Consider the following 21,235-nt stretch of genomic DNA (forward strand, 5'->3'; position numbering starts at 1 on the left):
CTAAACAACTTTTTGTAATAAAAGTACCAAGAAAAAAACAAGAATAAAATCTCAATCTTATCTTAGGTGCTCGAGCTCGACCCAGTGATGCGAACGCTGCAGCGGCAAACTAGATCTGAGGTAAAGGCAGAGGGGGATTGTGGGTATTAGGTGATCTCGAGCTTCTTCTCGATGCAGAGCTTGCAAGCGGCCGACACGGAGCCGAGGATCGGCTCCGAACCCATGTGTAAGAACAAACGGTGAGATTGAACACTCTCACATAGATAGTTATCTAGGAAAGGAATTCTGTAACAAAATTCAAGTCCCACTAAGGAGAAGGATCCTTTATAGGTTGATGCAAATGGAAGGTACCTTTAAGAAAGGCTTTACATAGTCTATAAGAAGCCAGCAAAGATGCTGAAAATCAATGTGAAAGGATGAATTGGCTGCCAGCTGTACATTGATAGCGGAAAAGCTACAACCAGAAATAAATAAGAAAGACAAAAAATGTAAAACATTGAGAACAAAAGCTGAAAAGGGTGCTGTGTTCTGAGACTCAGCCAGTATGACAAAACTTTTCCATTTACTGTGATACACTCTACACATAGAGGACTTCTGGGAAGCTGTAAGAAACTAAGTGGTTTACTTCAGATTGAGAATGTTAGGGTGTGGCTCCCCGGAGGGGTGAGTGATGATATCTGGTAGGGGATTGAGGACCCATGGGGGCTCCTTCATGTAAGGTTTGAGGAGGGAAACCACATCTGTCTGGGCCAAAAATGGGCTATTAGGATGACTGTAGCCTTTCACTGATTGCTTTCTATATGAGCTTGATCATGAGCAGAACTGGGGAGCAAGCTTAAAGTAACCCTAGAAGCTAATGATGGGACAGAGCATCCCTGAGGGTCTGTCTTCAATGAGGGAGAATGGCAAAATAACTGATGTACTTAGTTTTCTAGGGAGTCACCAATGCAGCAGGGAGTGCCCAAGCAATTGAAAATATATTTGGCAATTGCTGGATTCAGGGACCAAGCCTGAGGAAACAGGCAGTTTCTAATGAGCATTTCCACTTGACTGATGAACCTTCCAGGAATGTGTACTGCCATTAAGCAGCCATTGCCCACTGCCACACTCTCATGGCCTTGCGACAAAGCAGATAAGATCTAGCTCCCCTCGCTTGTTTATGTACCAGGCTACTGTCATATTGTCCGTCTGGTATTTTTATTATTCCAGGAGGAAGACAGTTCTATAGCTCATGCAACACAAGAACTGCCCTCATCTCCTGGACATTTATGTGAACTGAAGCCTCTGAGTCTGACCAAAAACATTGGATCATTCTCCCTTTACAATGCCTCCCATATGAGGGAAGATAAGTCTGTGGTCTCAATTGCTACTGAGGAGGGAACCTGGAACAGCCTGCCTGCTGAGACCAGCAGAGAATGAAGCCACCACTGCAGATGACTCAAGCACAACTGAGTTAACATAATGGGTTGAGAGACAGGATCATACTTCTGAGACCACTGTGACTGAAGCAGACTATTGTCTAATCCTTTTGGTAATGAGTGAACTGCACCATTAATATCGATGATGCCATAACACCCAAAATCCTCATGACTAATCTTGCTGGTGGGTGATCAAACTCCAGGTGATTTTGTACTACAGTCCTCAAGGATACAATTCTATCCTGTGGAAGAGAGATCAGGGTTATCTTTGGTTCTAAATGGCACCCCAGGAAGACTAAACACTGAGAGGGAATTATGTTGGATTTCCCTAGACTGACAGATATGCCTAGGGAAGCACACAGTTGGTCCAGATAACCCCTTGTAGAAGAGACTCTGGAAGAGACAGCTAGAAGCTAGTTATCCAGGTAAGGGAAAAATCTTTGAATCCTAGAAGACATAAATGAAGTGCTACCACTGTCATGCATTTGGTGAACACCGTGGGGACTGAGATGAGACTGAAAGGCAGTGCTCTGAATTGTTAATAACTGGCTCCCAAGCATAACTGCAGAAATCTCCTGGACTCCTTCTCTATTTTTATGTGAAGGTATGCATCCAGGAGATCTTTGGAGCATATCCATTCATTCTTCTAAAGGCACAGAAGAATTGACTGCACTGAGATTATTCAAAGGATAGTCATTTCAACACAGTTGTTTGGGAAACTTAGTCCCAGGATGGACCACAGGTTCCTTGTTTTCTTTGTAACAAAATAAATAAATAAATAAATCAAGAATAAAATCCTGACCTGATCCAGCCTAGTGGGACATCCTAGATGGGTCTTTTTTTGCAGAAGAGACTGGACCTCTCACATTGCTGCCCTTGACTGATTGGGTGGGATATCTGGCAATGGAAGGGGAAGGGGACTTCCAAACGTGGAATGCAATAACCTCTGAATATGATCCCTCTTACCCCCTTTTCTCATATGATGGTAAACCACAAGTGCAGGTGGAGGGATATGTGTCCCCAACTTGCACCAGAGTGGAGCAGTCTGGCAGACTTTCAGATATTCTGGGGACATCTGTTGGAAAATGGCCCATGGAAACCCTGTGTCTGTGGACCACCCCCAACCTCTGGGGCTGCATTCACTGAAGTGGCCTCCTCTGCTTCGGCTACTTCTGTTAGAAGAAGAGACATATTGATGCCTGTTTTTTTTAAATAAGATTGATCATGGCCTCTTTTGGTTCCTGTTGAATGGGTGTTCAGGGGTCCTGAATTTCACTCCTACCACAAAGAGAGTGTTGCTGTCCTGCTCGCCTTTCTGCACCCATTGTTTCCTGGTATAACCAAACAGATTGGTTCCTTCAAAGGGGCATTTGTGAAAGATGCATTAAAGTTATCCAAAAAAATCACACAAATGCAGTCAAGGGTGATGTCTCATGGTGATGCCTGCCATGGCTGCTCTCACTGCTCTATTTGCCATATTATGCAATAGAAAAAATGGATTGATTAATATTGTTAGACACTGTCAAAAGAGTGGCTTGAAGCTGCCTCTGTGACTCTGATGGAATATGACTCTTCACAGAAGATAACTCTTGCTGAGTGAGATCCCCCTGGAATCTTGTCATGTGAGCGTAGTAGTTCATGGCCCAAATGGCAAAACAGCTGGAAGTGTGTGCCTGCTTCCCCAGTATCCATTGCCTGAGACTCCTTGTTGTGTGGAAAGATACAGGAAGAGTCTTCAGAAAACTCTTTTTTAGTGTCTACCACAATAATTATGGAATCTATTGGTGGTGTTTTTGCCCAGAAAGGTTTGTCTTTGAGGCGACAGAGAACTTTATCCAGCTTCCTTGGCATTGATTTGAAGGTGTCAGGTTTCCATCAAGACTTCTTCACCACCAACTCTAGTAACTTGTCAGTGGGAGGAACCACCCATAATGTAGAAGGGGTTGTTTCATATGTCTCAATCAATAACACCTCGTCCTGAGAGGGAGATTCAGTGGGACAAGATCCCCTCTGTTGCATAAGCTTCAGGATCTCTCCAAAGGAAGCATCCTTGGGAGCGGATTATGGGAAACCCTCTCCATCTTCTGAGTCTGTATCTGAAGTGACTGACTCAGTTATTGAGTCAATATGCTTCCTCCTGCATACCCTTTTTTAGGTAGCTCAGGAGATTAGGCTACTGAGTCCTCTGGGGACTGCCTGTGCACCAGGATCAACAGAATGAGTCTGACCACATGATGCTTTTGCAGAAGTCAACAAGAAGAAGAGGGTCAAAGTGGAGAACTGCAGTTGGTGGTGCCTGTGGATCCGCCTTGTGTGGCACAGAAATGATCCTCCTCTGTACTGGAAAAGCCAAACCATCTTCCAAGAGATCCAAGGACACTGCAGTCATAGTCATATCCAACTCCCCAAGAGAAGAATATGAAAGCAACCCAGAGGGGAACTTTCAGGTCCACCCAAGTGGCCAGCAGTGAGGAGAGGGTTGGACCTGAAGCCTTAAAGGCAGACATCTCCAACGGAATCAACAGAAGCGTGTACCCGAGTCCCCAACTCCAATACTCAGACACCAGATCTGTGAAGGTAGGAAATAGTTGAGTCAGTGCCTATAAAGTGTGTAGCAAAGGTTCTCAGGCCACAGGATCAGGATGGCAATACAGATCTGAAGGAACCAGAGCTGAAGAATGGACAAGTGAGGGTGCCTGGGTAGGGGTAAACTGAATGGATCCAACTGGTTTCATGGATTGTAATCAGAGGCCCTATCTCTAGATCCAGTGAAGGAGAGTAATTAGGGGTCTATGCATCATGTTCTTCAGTCCTCAAAGCCTTGGGAGCTGATGATGGAGTCGAAGACTCACTCAGAAGTTTCTTCAGATCCAAGTTGTACAGGGCTTATCACCCAACTTCTTGGTTTTAGTAGTTTCTGGATCTGGAGGAAGAAGCCCTTTATCAATAAACTTGTTCTTCTGGTCAGCAAGTGCCCTGGTACCAAAGACAAGACAAATGTCACAGGAAGCAGAGGTGAGAAATCCCCAAACAGACAACGCAGAGATCACAAAGATCTTGTGGGGAAATTCTGTGCCCTTACTTGGAGCACTTCTTAAAGCTACTGGATTTCTCCATAATATACACAATCAAATGCTAAGTGAAGGTAGAGACACTCATAACACTACTCCCAATAGAAACACCCAAGGGTAGACACATAGATAGAAATAAGCTATCTAGGAAATCAAGTTCTACAGAATCCTAACAACACTCTAAGCACTAACAGCTAAAAGTACAGAGTTTTAAGCACATACTAGATACTAGAAAGCACTACACTAGCCAGCAGATATACTGTAGAATAGGCAGGAAAGAAGATGACTACAAGGCCAAGGAAGGAAGGGTTATACAAACAGATTATAAATCTTAATTTAAAACGATTCTAAATTAAATATAAAAGACAAGTTAAGTTCTATCATTAGCTAGTTCAAAAGGCCACCAATGAGCAACCTACAATCTCAGAATATAAACAAATAAGAAACAGGAATCAGGAATTTACAGCCAATTTCAATAGAATAAAAGTCCACCAAGCTGTACGAACTCTGCAACACACTTTATTAAGTGCTTTTCGTCCAACTGAATCGTTGGACTTCCTCAGATAAAATGTAATTTAAAATTCATGGATTTAAATACAGCTCTAAAAAGATCAGGTGACCTACTCATTACATATTTAAAGTAAAAAACTTATTTGATTACAAATCCATTGTGAATGTATTAAATTAATTGTGTTATTTAAAATATTTATGTTGTTTAAAACGTTTTACAGCCAGCCAACGAAAATATTTTCCACAAAAAACTTATTCTTTTTAAACTAAATATATACCTATATGTAAAAACATGTTATATAAGTGTAAAAATATGGAATATGACTTTGTGAATCTAAACATATACAAGACTAGATGTTCTGTGTTTTAAGCATCTGAACTAACTTGATTCTGGTCAGATAAATATATGTATGCTCTACCCTCCGACCACTTATCATGTATACCTTTGTACAAATCAACAATGCACAATGATAAGGAAGATGTATACGTATATATACAAAAAATAGAGCATCAGTATACTTACATGCACATATACTTATATGTAAATATACAATTCACCTCCCTAAACTTTTTAATTTTAGTAAGCACATAAATAGAACATTTATCATTAAGGCCAGGGTATGTGTTGGCATTAAGACTTATTTGCCAAATTAATTCTAATTTCTCTAATAATAGAGAATAAGGGCCACCCCTAGGGTCAATATTAATCTGATCTATGACCTTGAACTTAAATTTATGATCTTGGAAAACAGATATGTGCCTTGCTAAAGCATTTTCCTCTTTGTGTTTATTTAAGCTGTATAAGTGTTCATACAGCCAATTTCAGCAATTTCCTCTTGATCCTCCAGGAAGGGGGAAGGAGGGGTGGGATGCAAGAATGAAGGCGAGATCATGGACAACAAACATGGAACATTATGGTAAGTACATAACTTCTTTATGTTATGTTGTCCTATCTCGCCTTCATTCTTGCTGGTTGGGACGGCGTCCCCAGCACCTTCTTTCTTGGGTGGCTCAAGGGAATAAACTCTTCAGAACAGTGGAACCAAAGGATGCCCTGTTACAGGAGGCCATATCTACTTTGTAATGAGTGATGAAGGTATGAGGGTTAAAACATGTAGCTGCAGCACAAATTGAATCCAAATGGAGTCTGGCTTGAAAGGCAGTGGAAGTGGACATAGCTCTAGTTGAATGCCCTCTAATTTTCCCCAGTAGCAGTTTATTCTGAGAGTTATAGACATAAGTGATGGTATCTGTAAGCCATTTTGATAAGGTGACTTTTGAAACTGAAGTACCTTTTCCATTTTCTGAAAATGAAACAAACAGTTAGTCAGATTTTCTAAATTCCTTGGTAATATGTAAGTAAAAGGGTAACTGTCTATATACATCCAACTGATGAAGCTTGTATTCTGCCTTGTTGCCATGATTAGGGAAAACTATGGGTAACTCAATACACTGATTTAAATTGACCTCAGAACAAACTTTTGGCAGAAAGAAAGGATTTGTTCTGAGGAAAAGTCTGTCTTTGTGGAAAATCAGATAGGGAGGACGGATAGACAGAGCTTGCAGTTCTGAAACCCTTCTAGCAGAAGTGATGGCTGTTAAGATCGTCTTCCAAGATAAGAACATTAGTGAACAAGAGGAGGCTGGCTCGAAAGGAGGAAGAGTTAAGGACGATAATACCAAATTGAGGTCCCAAGGAGATGGTGGTTCTCTTATGGGAGGTCTTAAAAGGAATATACCCCTGAGAAAAGTTTTGCATAATCTATGGGACATTATATTGGATCCCATATCTCCTATGTGGTAGTTAGACATGGCGGCCAGTTGTACTCATACCATGGCTGCTGCTGCACCCTGATTAAAATTTTTTGTTATAAATTTCAGGATTGTAGATATAGGGGCTGTAAAGGAGTCTATATAGTTTTTGTCAGCACAACAAGAAAACCCGTTCCATTTGCTTGCATAAAGTTTCCTAGTTGTATGCTTATGTGATGAAACCAGAATGTGTTATACTGCTGGGGATAGTTCTGGAAGCTTGGCTAAGATGGGAAGTGGAGTAACCAAGCTGTCAGCTTGAGGCTTTGAAGAGAGGAGTGGAGCATTCCTGAGTGATGAGTCAGAAGATCCATCACTGGGTCCATAGAAAGGGGAACCATATTTGACGAGGCCAGTAAGAAGCAATGAGAATTAGCCTGCGACTCAACAATCTGGCTTTCTGGAGGACCTTGGGAATTAATGGGCATGGGGGAAAGGCATATAGAAGTCCCATTGCCATACTCTTTGAGCCTCTCGACAGAGGGGGTAAGATCTGGTTCCGCCTTGTTTGTTGATGTACCACACCACGGTCATATTGTCGGTTTGTATTTCAATAGTACCCATTGAAAGAGAACTCTGGAATGCTTGCAATGCCAGAAGCACCGCCCTCATCTCTAGGACACTGATGTGCAAGTGGTATTTGTGTTCTTGCCAAATCCCTTGGACGGTCTGTCCCAGATAATGCCCTCCCCCCCACCCCACCCCACCCTATCTGGGAAGTGTCCATGGTCACTGTAGCTACAGGTTGGGGGAGAACAAATGGTCTGGTTATTGTTACGTGAGTGGACTGAAGCCACCATTGTAGGTCCCTCTTGCAGATGTTTGCAATGAGAATCTTGTGTGACATGGGCAACTCCTGCATGGACCACTGAGCAAAAAGTAGCCACTGTAATATGCTCATGTGCAGACGTGCCAGTGAGACTAATGCTATTGCAGCTGCCACTGAACCCAGAACCTTAAGAACAAATTTTGCTTGCACTTTTTTCTTCATGAGCAATATTAACACCTGATGGCGTAGCATTTGAACTCTTTCGTGATACAGTTTTGCAACCATGTCTTTTGTGTTTAAGTCTGCCCCTATAAAGGTAATATGCTGTGATGGCAGCAAGACAGATTTTTCTAAATTTATAGTAATGCCCAGCTCTGACCAGAGATGAATGGTGGTGTCTCTTGTCCTGATTAGTAGATGCTCGGTGGTGGCGGCCAGGAGCCAGTCATCTAAGTATGGAAACACCCGGAATCCTTGATGCCTCAGGTGAGCCGTAACTACTGCCATGCATTTGGTAAACACTCTAGGGGCTGTAATGAGATCAAAGGGCAGAGCTCTGAATTGGTAACGACTGGCTCCCAGCCAGAAGCGTAAATATCTTCTGGATTGCCTGTCCATCTTTATATGGTAGTATGCATTCTGAAGATCTATGGAGCACATCCAAGTGTCTTGTCCCAGAATAGGGAGTATAGACTGCAGTGTCACCATCTGGAACTTCGTTTTCTTTACCAACTTGTTCAGTCTGCTGAGATCCAAAATTGGCCTCCAGTCTCCTGTCTTTTTTGGAACTAAAAAGAACCTTGAGTAAATTCCGGATCCAATTTGGTCTGTGGGGACTTCTTGGATGACTCTTCTTTCTAGCAACCTTTGAATTTCTGGGGTTGCTTGATTCCTTTGACCAGGTGGCATGTCTGGGATAGACTTTGATGTTAGGGGTGGAAAGGAGAAAGGAATGTTGTATCCCGTGGATATGATGGACTGTATCCATTTTTCTTGAGTGATGTCTAGCCAGGCTTTTGGGTATAGTGATAATCTCCCCCTGACTGTCTCCAGAGGTGGACAGGTGGGCCTCCTTTCAGGAGCACTGGAAGGGTCTACCTGAGAACGTATCTCTGTCACCCTGATTCTGCAGACCCCCTCTGCCGCAAGAGTGGTGTCTTCTGGTGTTATTTCCCCCTCTGCCCCTGGTGGAAAATTCACCACGAGCATCCGGCAAAGCTCCTTTGGATTTCCAGAGCCACATTTTTCCACCCTTCTGACCTTTGGGATAAGGTCTAGTAGGGACGGAAAAACGTACTCCCACGGCAGACAGAGTCTTACCATCTTGCTTGCACCTGGTGAGAGTCTCCTTCACTTTTGGCCTGAACAAGGATGAGCTGTCAAAAGGGGCATCAATAAAGGAAGAATTGAAGGGTTCAGCAAACTCACAAAGATGCATCCAGGAATGTTTCCTCAGAGCTATTCCTGTGCCTGCTGCCCTGCTTGCTCTATCGGCCACATAGGAAATGAGGTGCATGGAGAAGTTTGTTATAGAGGTTAAGGTCGCAAGCTGAGAGCTTATCTTGTCAGATACCCTCCCCCCAACTGTAGCACCTTGTAGAGTATCTCATAGCTCCTTGAGGAGATCCCTCTGAAGATGAGTAAAATGGGATAAGTAATTTGGCGACCTAATGTAAAGACTGCTGAAGAGAACATACACTTCCCGTATCTGTCCATCGTTCAAGATTCCTTATTCAGCAGATGGACATATGCAGAAGTTTCAGATAATTCCTTCTTGGTGGCTGCTGACACCACCATAGCATCTACTGGAACACCTTTGGTCAGAAATTGTCTGTCTTCCAGGGCTGTAATGAATTTGTTGGGCCTCCACAGAACAGGTTCCACCAACTCTGGAGAGCCCCACTCCTTTCGATTGACTACACCCAGGAGCTGGTCGAAAGGCCGAGACACCCAAGAGGTGGAAGGTCGAGAACCAAATGCCTCCAGGTATACCGACTCATCTTCAAAAGGGGAGAGGGTTTTCCAGCCACCTCTCTGTTTCAGGATCTCTAAGATGTCAGAAAAGGAGACATCCTCAGAGGGTGACCATGGGGACCCTTCTGAGTCCTCTAAGTCGGTATTGGATGTGACAGACTCAGAGGAGTCTATGTGTTTCCTCTTACACGTTCTTTTCTGAGGGACCTCCTCAGGGGGATGTTCCGGAGAGGCTTCGGAAAAGAGGGTTTCACCCAATGGGGCGACCTGGGACATTGGTTTCCTACACTGGGGCTGGAGGGATGGTGTAGAGGTCGACACTGGCCCTTTGGAGGAAAGAGTAGCTGGAGCAGAGGGTGGAGCAGTCTCAGAGGAAAGCACGCTCCTCATCACCTCGAAGGCACCATGATCCTGGGCCGAGAGAGCCTCCAACTCTGAGGAACCAGGAAATCTCCCCCACTCCAAAGAGGATGGCTCCGAGGCTGGTGTGGGCACCAAACTCACCTGCGCTGAAGCCCCGAGTGGGAGAGTCAGATTCAACAAGGGTCCGGTTCAACTCTCCACCCCGTAACTGACGAGGAAGTCTCACCCCCAGACCCCTCGATGGATGACAACATTGATGAAGTTGGAGTGGAGATTGACACTGAAAACTCCGGCAATGGATTTTGGGACTTCCAGGCACTCTGGCTCTGAACTCGACTGAGTTAGAGGAGGAAAAGAAGGTAAAGCAGCTACTAAAGTCGGCTCCATGACTGTCTGGGCTGGTGAGAATTTTTGCCAGGGCCAGTGTACGAAACAACCTTTTAACCACCCACTCTACATCATCATCTGAAAGGCTCCTGGATGACAGAGAGGAATAGAAGGAGGGAATGTGGCTACCCACCACCAATTGCAATAAAGGAGACTGTGGCACCAAATGAATTGGATCCAAGGAAGGTGACCGGCTTCTTTTTCGACTACTAGACTGCAAGTGGAACCAATGTAAGTTTTGCCTTTTTGGAACTGACAGGTTTTGGATTCGAAGAACTCAATTTCAGGTTTCTTCGACGGCTCAGAAGCTGGAGCTGAAGAAGTTTTGGGTGACTTGTCTGAAGGTTTGGAGGCCTGAGTCCCTTCAACAGCCGAATCAAAAGGCCCTTTTAACAAACCCTGAAGTATTAACTTGTTTTTCTGTTCCTGCAGGACCCTTGAACTAAACCCATGGCAAATAGAACAGGAATCCTGCAGGTGGACGGCGCCTAAGCAATACACAAAACTAGTGTGTCCATCAGTGATCGACATTTTTTGTGTGCAAGAATCATGCTTTTTAAAACTGGACTGTTTATAGTCTCTTTAGACATCCTGTCACATCCTGTCACTATCAGCAAAAGTTCACAACCAGCAATGAGTTAGCAAATGTTTCACTCAACTGCAAGGAACTACACCAGACTAGCAAGACTACAAAACAGCTACTCTATAAAGAGAAAAACTATCTTTTTTTGAAGAAGAGTGGTCAGAGGGAAAGATGGTTACAGGAGAGTCTCTAACTAAAACGACGTACTCCTCTAACTTGAGGAGACGCCTCTAATTAAACAGCGAAAGGAACAAAAGGGGAAGCCTTCTAACCAAAAATGGGTGAAGCTACGGGGAAGAGGAGAAAAAGGAATCATCTAATTTAAACGGATTCCTAAAAAAAGGGGGCAGCACTAGACAGATGCCTAAGAGAAAACGACAGCCCACACAAAGCCAAAAAACAAAGAGCAGAAAGTACCTTTATTGAAAACAAGGAACACTCAAGATACAGCAATGTAAAGAAATTATTCTACTACTTAATTATTACTTAACAACCACACAAAAAGTTAAAGAAATATCCACTTAGCCTGAGCCAGCAAAAAAAGCAATCCCGAACTGCAAGTGGCAAACGAGATCTGGATAACAGTCGCTAGGCATCTTGGGATAGGTTGTAGCCTCGAGCCAGTGAAAGCTCTCGAGCTTTAGTATGCGGCCAAGTCAGAACCGATGCTCGGTTCTGAACCCAACCAGCAAGAATGAAGGCAAGATACGACAACATAACATCAAATATTTTAAAGGAGTAACATCAAGCTTCAGAATATGGAAGTTATGTATTTACTATAATGTTAGTTCCATGTTGTTTGATTTTCATCTGGTTGAAATGTATGGCTTGTCAAATTAGAGTGGATCAACCTCAGCACCAAAATCTGAAGCTTCTTCGGATCCAGAGATCTGACTCCTCATCTACCCATAATTCCCCAGACTCCACCTTAGTTGCTCAGATCGAGTCTGCCCCTGCACTCTGTGATATATTAGAAATATGTTATAAAAGGAACCATCCTAAGAATGAACCCCTAAGTTAGATGGTCCCAAGCTGCTGAGGATAGTGAGTATAGTCTTACATGATTGTGCACAGACAGGGAACAAAAGTTCACTCAATCATATCAAGGCTATAAGTAACAATTTGGAAGTGGGCAGGAGGGAAGGAGTTTTGCCAGACAAAATCAGACAACATGGATCTAACGTTATGGTAAACACATGACTTTTGTATACAATGTTGTCTATTCTCATCCATTTCAAATTTATGGGACAGAATCCCAAGCTGTCAAATTGGGTGGTATTAAGGAAGGACATTCCTGAGTATCATGAAACCAAAGGAAGAATGATCTGGATTAAGTTTTCAGCTTATAGTGAGACACAAAGATGGGTACAGTAGCCTTAGTGGCTACAGCACAAATGTCACCAATGGATAGTTCTCTGTTAAAGGCTGTCACAGTAGAAACTGCCTAGCTGAGTAAGCTTTTTTATTATAAACAATAGAGATACAGTCTGACAGCCATATGGACAAAGTAACTTTAGTAACTGCTTTCCTCAACTTTGACTTAGAAAATGAAATGAACAATTGATTGTCTCTTCTGAATTGTTTTATTCTGTGAATATAGAATTTATGCTGCCTGTGAACATCTAACATATGCAGCAAGTATTCTCCTTTGTTTGATACCCGAGGAAAAACACAGGTAAGTTTATAACCTGATTTAGATTAGCTTCGGTTGACACCTTAGGAATAAAGGACACATTAGTTCTAAGGAAACCTCTATATTTCTGAAATACTAGATACGCAGGCTTACGTGAAAAAGCCTGTAACTACAAAATTCATCTGGCTGATGTCACTGACACTAGGAAAATTGTTTTCCAAGTAAGAAATTTTAAATTTGCTGTAGTTGTGGGTTCAAATGGAGCCTTCATCAGAGCTTGTAGCATAATGGTGATTTTCCATACAGGGGCTGGGTCTCTAATGGAAGGTCTTAGTAGAAAGGTACCTTTAAGGAAAGCTTTAGAAAAGTTCAGTGAAATTATTGGAATATCTTTACATCCAATGTGAAAATTTGAAGTTGTCACCAACTGCACCATGATGGTGGCAAAACTGGAACCTTTATCAAAGAGAGCAGATAAAAATTATATTGTAGATAGAATAGGTGCTGTAAAAGGGTCCAGACCTTTGGAGTAGGCACAAGTCGAAAATCTCTTCCATTTACTCTGGTAAATTTTTTCTAGTGCACAGTTTCTGGGAAGCAGAAAGAATATTAACTAGTGAAGGGGAAAGCCTAGTGTCTCTAACTATGCTTAAAATTGGAGGAACCATGCAGTTAACTTCATGGACTTCTGGTCTGAAGGAAGTAGTCCAGATGGATGGGTCAGCAGGTTTGGATAATGATCCAACATCCAATGGAGATGTATGAGTAGAGGCCATTGATAGGGGAACCATGTCTGTCAAGGCCAAAAAGGGGCAATGAGAATCACCCTGGCCTTGTAATGTCTTGTTTTCTATATTAATTTGTTCACTAGGTGCGAAGGGGGAAAGGCATACAGGAGGCCTGGGGGCCAAGTGTGGACAGTGTCCCTCAGTGACTGTCCCTGTGAAGGGATCAGAGCAAAATACCTGCTGCGTTTGTTGTTTAGATAGGATGCAAAAAGGTCAGAGCAAGGTTGGTCCCAGCAACTAAATATTAAACATGTCACTGTAGAATTGAGGGACCACTTGTAAGGCATTCGGGCCATTCTGCTCAATTTAAAAACAATACTCTAAGTTGCTATATGGCTTCAGTAATTTTTTTTACTATACCTGCACACACACAAGCAAATATAACATACACATAATTACAGATATTCATGTATAAATATATACACATGTATATACATATATAACTGTATATAAATTTGAGCACAAATGGGTACAGTAATTTATACATATACCAATATACATATAAATAAAGAAGATGTTACCTTTTCAAGGACACTTTGCAGTTTCTTGATTGCTGCATTGCTCTCCAGTGTCAATTTGGCAAGTCGTTGACGCTCTTGATTCCTGGCAAGATTCATCTGACTTTTCAGCTTCTGAAAATATTTATGAATTATCTCCTTCTCTTCGCGAAGTTTCTTGTTGCGCTCTTCTTTATCTCTTGCATGGACCACCATTTTGGATTTTACAGCAGTAATAGAATCCTGTGAACAACAAAAGCTGTTGCAATAAACTACTTTCTTTGACAGTGAAATTCTCAGGAGAATTGAATAAAGACAGATATCAATCTATGGCAAATAGTTCCAACACAGCATATTCAGGCAGTAAAAAAGCCAGCACATATTCAGCTAATAAATTCTCTAGTGAAAAGAAAAAAATTAATATTCAGATTTCTAATATGGGGCTTTGTCTTCATGCCTTCTGTACCTCTATCACAATATAAAACAACTGTTAGGTTTTTAGCATCCTGAACAACTTTCAGTCAAGTCAGCAAATATGTGTTGGGTGAAAACATCACCATTGTTCTAGTGGAATGCATGAAATATGCTTATTCAGAAGCTGGGCAGCACAGTGGCATAGCATATTGTTGCCTCACAGCAAAGAGGTTCCCCAGTTCAATTTTTGGGCTGGGGTACCTTCTGTGTAAAGTCTGCATGTCCTCCCTGTGTTTGCATGGGTTTCCTCTGGGTGCTCCAGTTTATTCCCATATTCCAAAGACCTGCAGTAGGTGGATTGGACACTCTAAATTGGCCATAGATGTATGTGTGTGTGTGTGTGTGTGTGTGTGTGTGTGTGTGTGTGTGTGTGTGTGTGTGTGAATGCATGGTTTGGATGAACTACCGCAGTAGGGCTAGCCAATCAGTGGTGTAAACCTTGGCTCTAGATGATTATCACTATTTAAGTGACCATGTGCAAAAATGGGAAAAAGGGCTTGTGGATGGATGGATGGTTGGTGGAGAAAATGGACTCCAAAGGCAATCCAGCAGGATTTTAGAAGCAGCCTATACATATTTATGCCACTGAATTGACAACCAGGTGTGGTTATTTACTGGTATGCTGTATAAGTAGGCAAATGCACACAAGAGCAGCATACTGACTTCTCTTTGAGGGTATGACTGCAAACAGTATCCTCCAGAGAGAGAGAGATCTGATGTTTTAGTTGGTGTGTTTGTGAGTACATACACTGACACACACAGACACAAATACATACATACACATAGACACACACACACACACACACACACACACACACACACACACACACACACACACACACACACACACACACACACTTGTGTACACACAGGGGTTATGTCAGAATTCAACAGTTTTGGCCTGAACTAATCATGACTTCCTTCAGAGGCTGAAGAGGGCTCAAGAAAGGAAGCATACTACATTATCCAAAACATCTGAAAACAAATGAGGGGTGACAGTGTTCATGTGATGTAGTGATATGGGATCCCTTCACTTGCTTTACCTGAATCTTTTGCAGTTTCTTCATTTGCATCTCAATCTCTTTGGCACTCTTCTCATCCCGTGCCTTCAGTGCTTCAAAGGCAGTCTTTCGCTCTGAGGTTGCATCATTATAGTTTTTCAGTGCTTGTTGAAACTGTCGCCAGAGGTCTTCAACTGTACCCTCTAGCTGGATGCGCAAAGCATGTTTTTCCTCCAGATTCTAAACCATAAGAGAGGTACCATAATCAACAAATATTATAATAAGCCAATCTGCAAATTTGTAAAATGTGAGTGCAGTACAAAAACTGAATCACATTATGCATTTATTCTGGCTATTTACTTTATTTTCCATAGTCTACACTCACCTTTAATGCTTCCTTTTTAGAATGAAGACATGGAATTTCTCACTATAGCACAATGCAGTGCAGTTCCAAGAGCTTAGCAATGGCAAGTATTCCCTCATTCAAAACAAAAGCACCTTTTTTGTATACCTCTCGTTCACACCCATAGCTCCTTAGAGCATCCAGACTTTTTTGGGGTCTGCCTTCTTTAACTAAGTGACTTACCAGCTAATAATAGGTAGTATTAGAAAGTACAAGGAGTTATTCACAGAATTACACTAAGATGGTTAATGTATAATGTCCTGCAGTACAGAAAATAATCAAATTAGTTACAGTTTGTTTAGATTTTACAGCCATCCCCCACCAAAGTACAGTTTTGTACCTACCATAAATGTAGATGTTCGAGTGCTAATACAGCTGCAGTCATAACAGATGGGTTATCCTGCCGTCAGGCGGGTCCTCAGTCGGCCGAATTCCAAAGTCTAGGTCCGGCGTCGGTTGTCGTCGCCTCCTCCCTGACGTCAGTGCGGCAGGGGTATAAAAGAGCCAGTCGACGCCATCTTCTTCAGTTTTTCTTGCCCCAGATGTCAGGTGCCCCCAGAAGGAAGGCAAAACATAAACTTATGTAATAATGTAATACAGAATAATCAATAAAACAGTAGTTTGCAAGCAAATACACCATAAAAGAATACCCCAATCAGGTTGTATGAGAAGGTGTTTGTCATAAGGCCTGTCCTAAGAGGGGATGGAGGGAGGGAAACCTGGACTGCAGCTGTATTAGCACTCAAACATCTACATTTATGGTAGGTACAAAACTGTATTATGTTCATCGTGCATACAGCTGCAGTCATAACAGATGGGTAGAATCCCAAAGCTAAATAGGGGTGGCAGGCACTAAGTGGAACTAGGAGGAGCAAGGATGCCCTGCAAGACTGCTGTGGCAAAGCCTGCTCTAGATTTAGAGTAAAGTGGAAGGTGATAGTGTTTGGAGAAAGTGTGCACAGAACTCCAAGTGGCTGCTTCCAAAATTTCCTTGGTAGGAACCCCCCTGAGGAAAGCTGCAGAGGTAGCTGTGGCCCTTGTGGAGTGGGATCTGATGCTTGAAGGCACATTTTTTCCATGAAATAAGTAACAAAAGCGTATGCAGTGGGCTATCCATTTTGAGATTGTCTGTTTGGAGATAGCCTTTCCTTGAGCACCTGTAGCATAGGACACAAAGAGTTGCTCGGATTTTCTGAATGGCTTTGTCCTGTCCAAATAATAACGAAGTTGTCTGTGAATGTCCAAGGAATGTAGTAGTCTTTCCCCTTTGTTTTGTGGGTTCAGGTAAAAGGTAGGTAAGTGTATAGTCTGATTCAAGGCTACACTGGATACTACCTTTGGCATAAAGGAAGGGTTGGTTTGTGAGGAAACACTGTCCTGATGGAAAATGATGAAAGGTTGCACAGCCATGAGGGCCTGTAGTTCCGAAACTCTGCGTGCTGAGGTGATAGCCAGAAGGAAGGCTGTTTTCCATGACAAATATTGTAGTTCTGTTGAAGCAGCTGGCTCAAATGGAGGCAGGGTCAGTTTTTCCAATATGAAGTTGAGGTCCCAAGCAGGGACTGGTGGTTTCCTTGGGGGTTTTATATTCTTAGCCCCTCTGAGGAACTGTCTTAAGAGAGGATGAGAGAATAAAGGAGGATCTGTGTTGTATTGTGCAGAAATAGCTGAAGCATGGATCTTGATGGAGGAGAAGGAAAGTCCACTGTTTAACATCTCAGCTAGGTACTGTAATATTTGAGGTAAATTTATTACCCAAGGATTCTGGCCCTTTTTCTGATTCCAGGCACAAAACCGTTTCCATTTGGCGGAGTAGGCTTTTCTAGTAGAAGGTCTTCTGGCCTCCAAGATGACATCCTGCACCTCCTTGGAGAGGAGGGCCTGTTGGGAAATCAAGGGATTCTCCATGCGGCTAGATTGGGGGTTTTTAGCTGGCTGTGAAGAGTTTTGAAGTTGTGCTGGGACAACAGAAGAGGCACTAGAGGCAGGATCCATGGTGGGGAATGCGTCAGGCTCTTCAGGAGTGGATACCAGTGTTGTCTTGGCCAGTCTGGAGCAATGAGAATCATTTTTGACCTCTCTGCTCTGGCTTTTAATAGAACTTTGGGCAACAGAGGGAGAGGTGGAAAGGCATAGACTGTCAATGTTGTCCAATTGAAAGAAAGTGCGTCCACTTTCCAGGCCTGTGGATGATAGGTCCTTGAGCAAATTTTTTTCAGTTGGTAATTTCTGTGGGTAGCAAAGAGATCTATGTCTGGCTGTCCCCATGCCTGAGTTATCTTTGCGAAAACTTGAGGGTGCAACTTCCATTCGTGTGGATCTGTCATATTTCTGCTTAGGCTGTCTGCCAGTGTGTTTTCCTTCCCTGGCAGGAATTGTGCCTGAAGTTGGATTTGCAATTCCAGAGCTGTGTTCCAAAGTGACATGGCTAGTCTGCACAGGGGGTATGAATGAGTTCCCCCCTGTTTGTTTATGTACCACATCACTGTGGTGTTGTTTCTCCTTATCAATAGCTGGCCTGGATGCAGTAGGTCTTGAAAGCCATAATAGCATTTATTACTGCTAGCATTTCCTTTTGATTGATGTGCAGGTGCTTCTCTTTTTGGGACCATTTTCCCTGAATGCACTGATCTGTCATGTGCGCCCCCCAGGCGTAGTCCGAGGCATCCGTTGTGATGACTTGATTTGCTTGAGGTATGCAGGAGGGGAGACCTATGTTTCTTTGGCATGTTTGAGCCCACCACAGAAATTCCTTTTGAAGACATGGAATGAGTGCTATAATTGTTTCCAAACTGTGGCTGTGTTGAGACCATAAGTTTTTTAGGTACCATTGAAGTTTCCTCATATGCAGCTTTGCACATGGGATCAGCAGGATGCAAGATGCCATGAATCCCAGAGCCTGCAGGACTTTCCTTGCAGTCAGCCTGGTGAAGGTTGCCATTTTGCTGAAGTATTGAGATAGTTGCCCTTGTTTCTCTGGCATGAGGTAGGCCATCTGGGTGTTTGTATTCAAGCTGGCACCCAGGAAAATTATTGTTTGAGAGGGTATTAGTTTTGATTTCTTTTTGTTGACTGTGTATCCCAGAAAGTTCAACAGTTTTATTATAAACGCCAGGTGTTTCAGAAGTATGTGCTTGCTGTCCGCTTGGATCAAGCAGTCGTCCAGATATGGGTATATTTGTATCCCTTGAAGTTTGCAGAAGGCAATTACTGATGCCAGGCATTTCGTAAACACTCTGGGCGCAGTAGATAAGCCAAAGGGCAATGCAGAGAATTGATAATGGGTTGAACCTGCAAGAAATCCGAGGTATCTTCTGCAATCTTGTCTGATAGGGACTTGCAGGTATGCCTCCTTGAGGTCCAATGTTACCAGCCAAGACTCCTTGCCCAGCATGGGAAGAAGCTGCTGTAATGTGAGCATCTTGAATTTTGCACGTAAATATGTGTTTAGGATGGATAGGTCTAAAATAGGTCTCCAATCTTTGTCCTTCCTTGGTACCAGGAATAGTCTGGAATAAAAACCTTGACCTTGTTCTTTTGCAGGTACCTCTTGAATAGCTTTCATGTCCATGAGAGCTGAAATTTGTTTTTGTGCCTCTGCCCTTTGATTTTGTGGCAGGTTTGGCATGCCTCTCATTTTTGGAAGGATGTGAAAGTGGAATCTGTAGCCTCTGTCTATAATGTCCAGGATCCATTTGTCTTTTGTGACAATATGCCAATTTTTTGAGAATAATGCCAGTTTTCCGCCTAAAGGTGCTGCCATTAAAGCTTTGCTTGGCATGCAAAGGGGAAAGTCATAGTGTCTGCTTTCTGAATGACTGTGATCTATTTTCTCCACCTCTTGGGGTTGGTGCTTGCCATTGTCTGGCTCTGAATGATCCTTGAGATTGCCCTCTACCCCTTGGGTGCCTGTATCTGCCTCTTTGAGGTCTATCCGTGGCTGGAAAGGACCAATTTTTTGAAGGCCAGTTTCTGCTGAAACGTGGAGGTTGTACCTGTAGGAAATCTTTCACTGTTTGCATTGATCTTGCCTTTTCCTCCATTTTCTTTAGTACCTCCTCAGCTTTAACACCAAACAATACATCTTTTTGAAGAGGTGCATCTAGTAATTTAGCTTTGACATGATCTGGTAAGGTTTGCTCTTTCAGCCAAGCATGTCTACGTATGACAGACCCTGTAACAGCAGCTCTACATGAGGCCTCTAAAGCATCAAAACCACACTGCAAGGTATGTTTACCCACTTGCTCTGCACTATGCAACAAATCCTGCAACTCCTTTAAATCTGGTTTCTCAGGTTGTGTCATTTTGCTTTTCAACTGAGATAACAAAAACTGTTGATACTTTAACATATGGAACTGACAGTTTAATGCCCTCATGGTTAAAGTGGCCGAGGTATACACCTTTCCCCCCCACCTTTCTAAAGCTCTGGAATCTCTCTCTGAAGGTAATGGGTTTTTAGCAGTAGAGGCCTTAATTCCCTTGGGACCTGGTGAAATAGTTTCTGGGTCAGCAGCATGGCTTTTGTATAGGAACTGGTGTGAATCAGGAACCCGGTAATACCTGTCAGGTTTAACAGGAGCTGGAGGCAAAGAATATGGGTTGAGGCTGGCTTCTGTGTACACATCATCTAATATATCTAAGACAGGAGGGATAGCCAGAGGCCTGTGCTGGGGGAGCAAGAGAAAATCCCTGAGCCTTTTCTTGGAATCTGAGTAATCTTGGCCTTCCCAGTGAAAGTGTTCCCTCAAGGTATGTAGGGTTTCCCCAAAAGAATAGTCCTCAGGGGGAGAGACCGAGGGAATAGACTCCTCTGAATCAGAGTCTTCAAAAGGAGAATATGTATATTCCTGGTCCTCAGAATGTTCTGAGGTAAACGAGGCTTGATCTGAGGAAGGGGAGGCTTCCTCCAATCTGGGCCTTTTGTCCGAGGGGGGTTGAGAACCCCTGATAAGAGTAATCAAATCCTCAGCCATTTTGAGCATCTGTTTTTTAGGCATGGGGCCTTGAGAGGGGGTCTGTGGTCCTTGTTTTTTAGTTTTCATGGCTGCTTTAGATTTTGTGAAAGCCTTAATGGAAAAGGAGGAAGGCCTGAAGACACCTTGAGAAATGGCAGGCCTGTCTAAACTCTGAGTTTCCCCGCCAAGGGTGGCGTCGGTATCTGTAGTCGGAATGGGGGCCGAGGAGCCTGTGACCTCAGGCACAGAAGACACCGGTAATGAAGTGTCATCGGTACTCAGGGGCTGCGTAGGCGCCTCGCTGAGAACCGGAGAATCGGTAGTCGGCCTTAGCGTGGTGTCGATAGAAGTCGCGGGCCTCGTATGTCGGTCCTTATTTTTGCGTCTTTTACTCAAAACTGGAGTCGGAGTATCCGACGACATAATGTATTTAAATTTTTTACCAAAATAGTGGTGGGCGAACTTCGCCCGACGCTTAATAACGCGTTTGTTAAATCTAGCACAAAAACGGCAGGCCGAGATGTCGTGGGTCTGGGCCTAAGCAAGGAATACAGAAAGAATGGAAATCCTTATGCGGTATTTGCTTCCCACATGAAA

The 21,235-nt window shown here is 43.2% G+C and overlaps 1 protein-coding gene across 2 annotated transcripts in view; it reads right to left on the reverse strand.

Moving 5' to 3' along the window:
• CCDC65 (coiled-coil domain containing 65) overlaps positions 1 to 21,235 on the reverse strand; it is a 528,526-nt gene that overhangs the window by 134,605 nt on the left and 372,686 nt on the right. For both annotated transcript variants that reach the window (XM_044083793.1, XM_044083791.1), the window contains exons 6-7: positions 15,323 to 15,520; positions 13,830 to 14,048 (exon numbers count right to left, since the gene is read on the reverse strand). In XM_044083793.1, the coding sequence (XP_043939728.1) occupies positions 13,830 to 14,048; positions 15,323 to 15,520 (417 nt within the window). The remainder of the gene's footprint in view (positions 1 to 13,829; positions 14,049 to 15,322; positions 15,521 to 21,235) is intronic.

Source organism: Protopterus annectens, chromosome 9.part0, assembly GCF_019279795.1.
Source record: "Protopterus annectens isolate FY-2018-M chromosome 9.part0, PAN1.0, whole genome shotgun sequence".
NCBI lineage: Eukaryota > Metazoa > Chordata > Ceratodontiformes > Protopteridae > Protopterus > Protopterus annectens.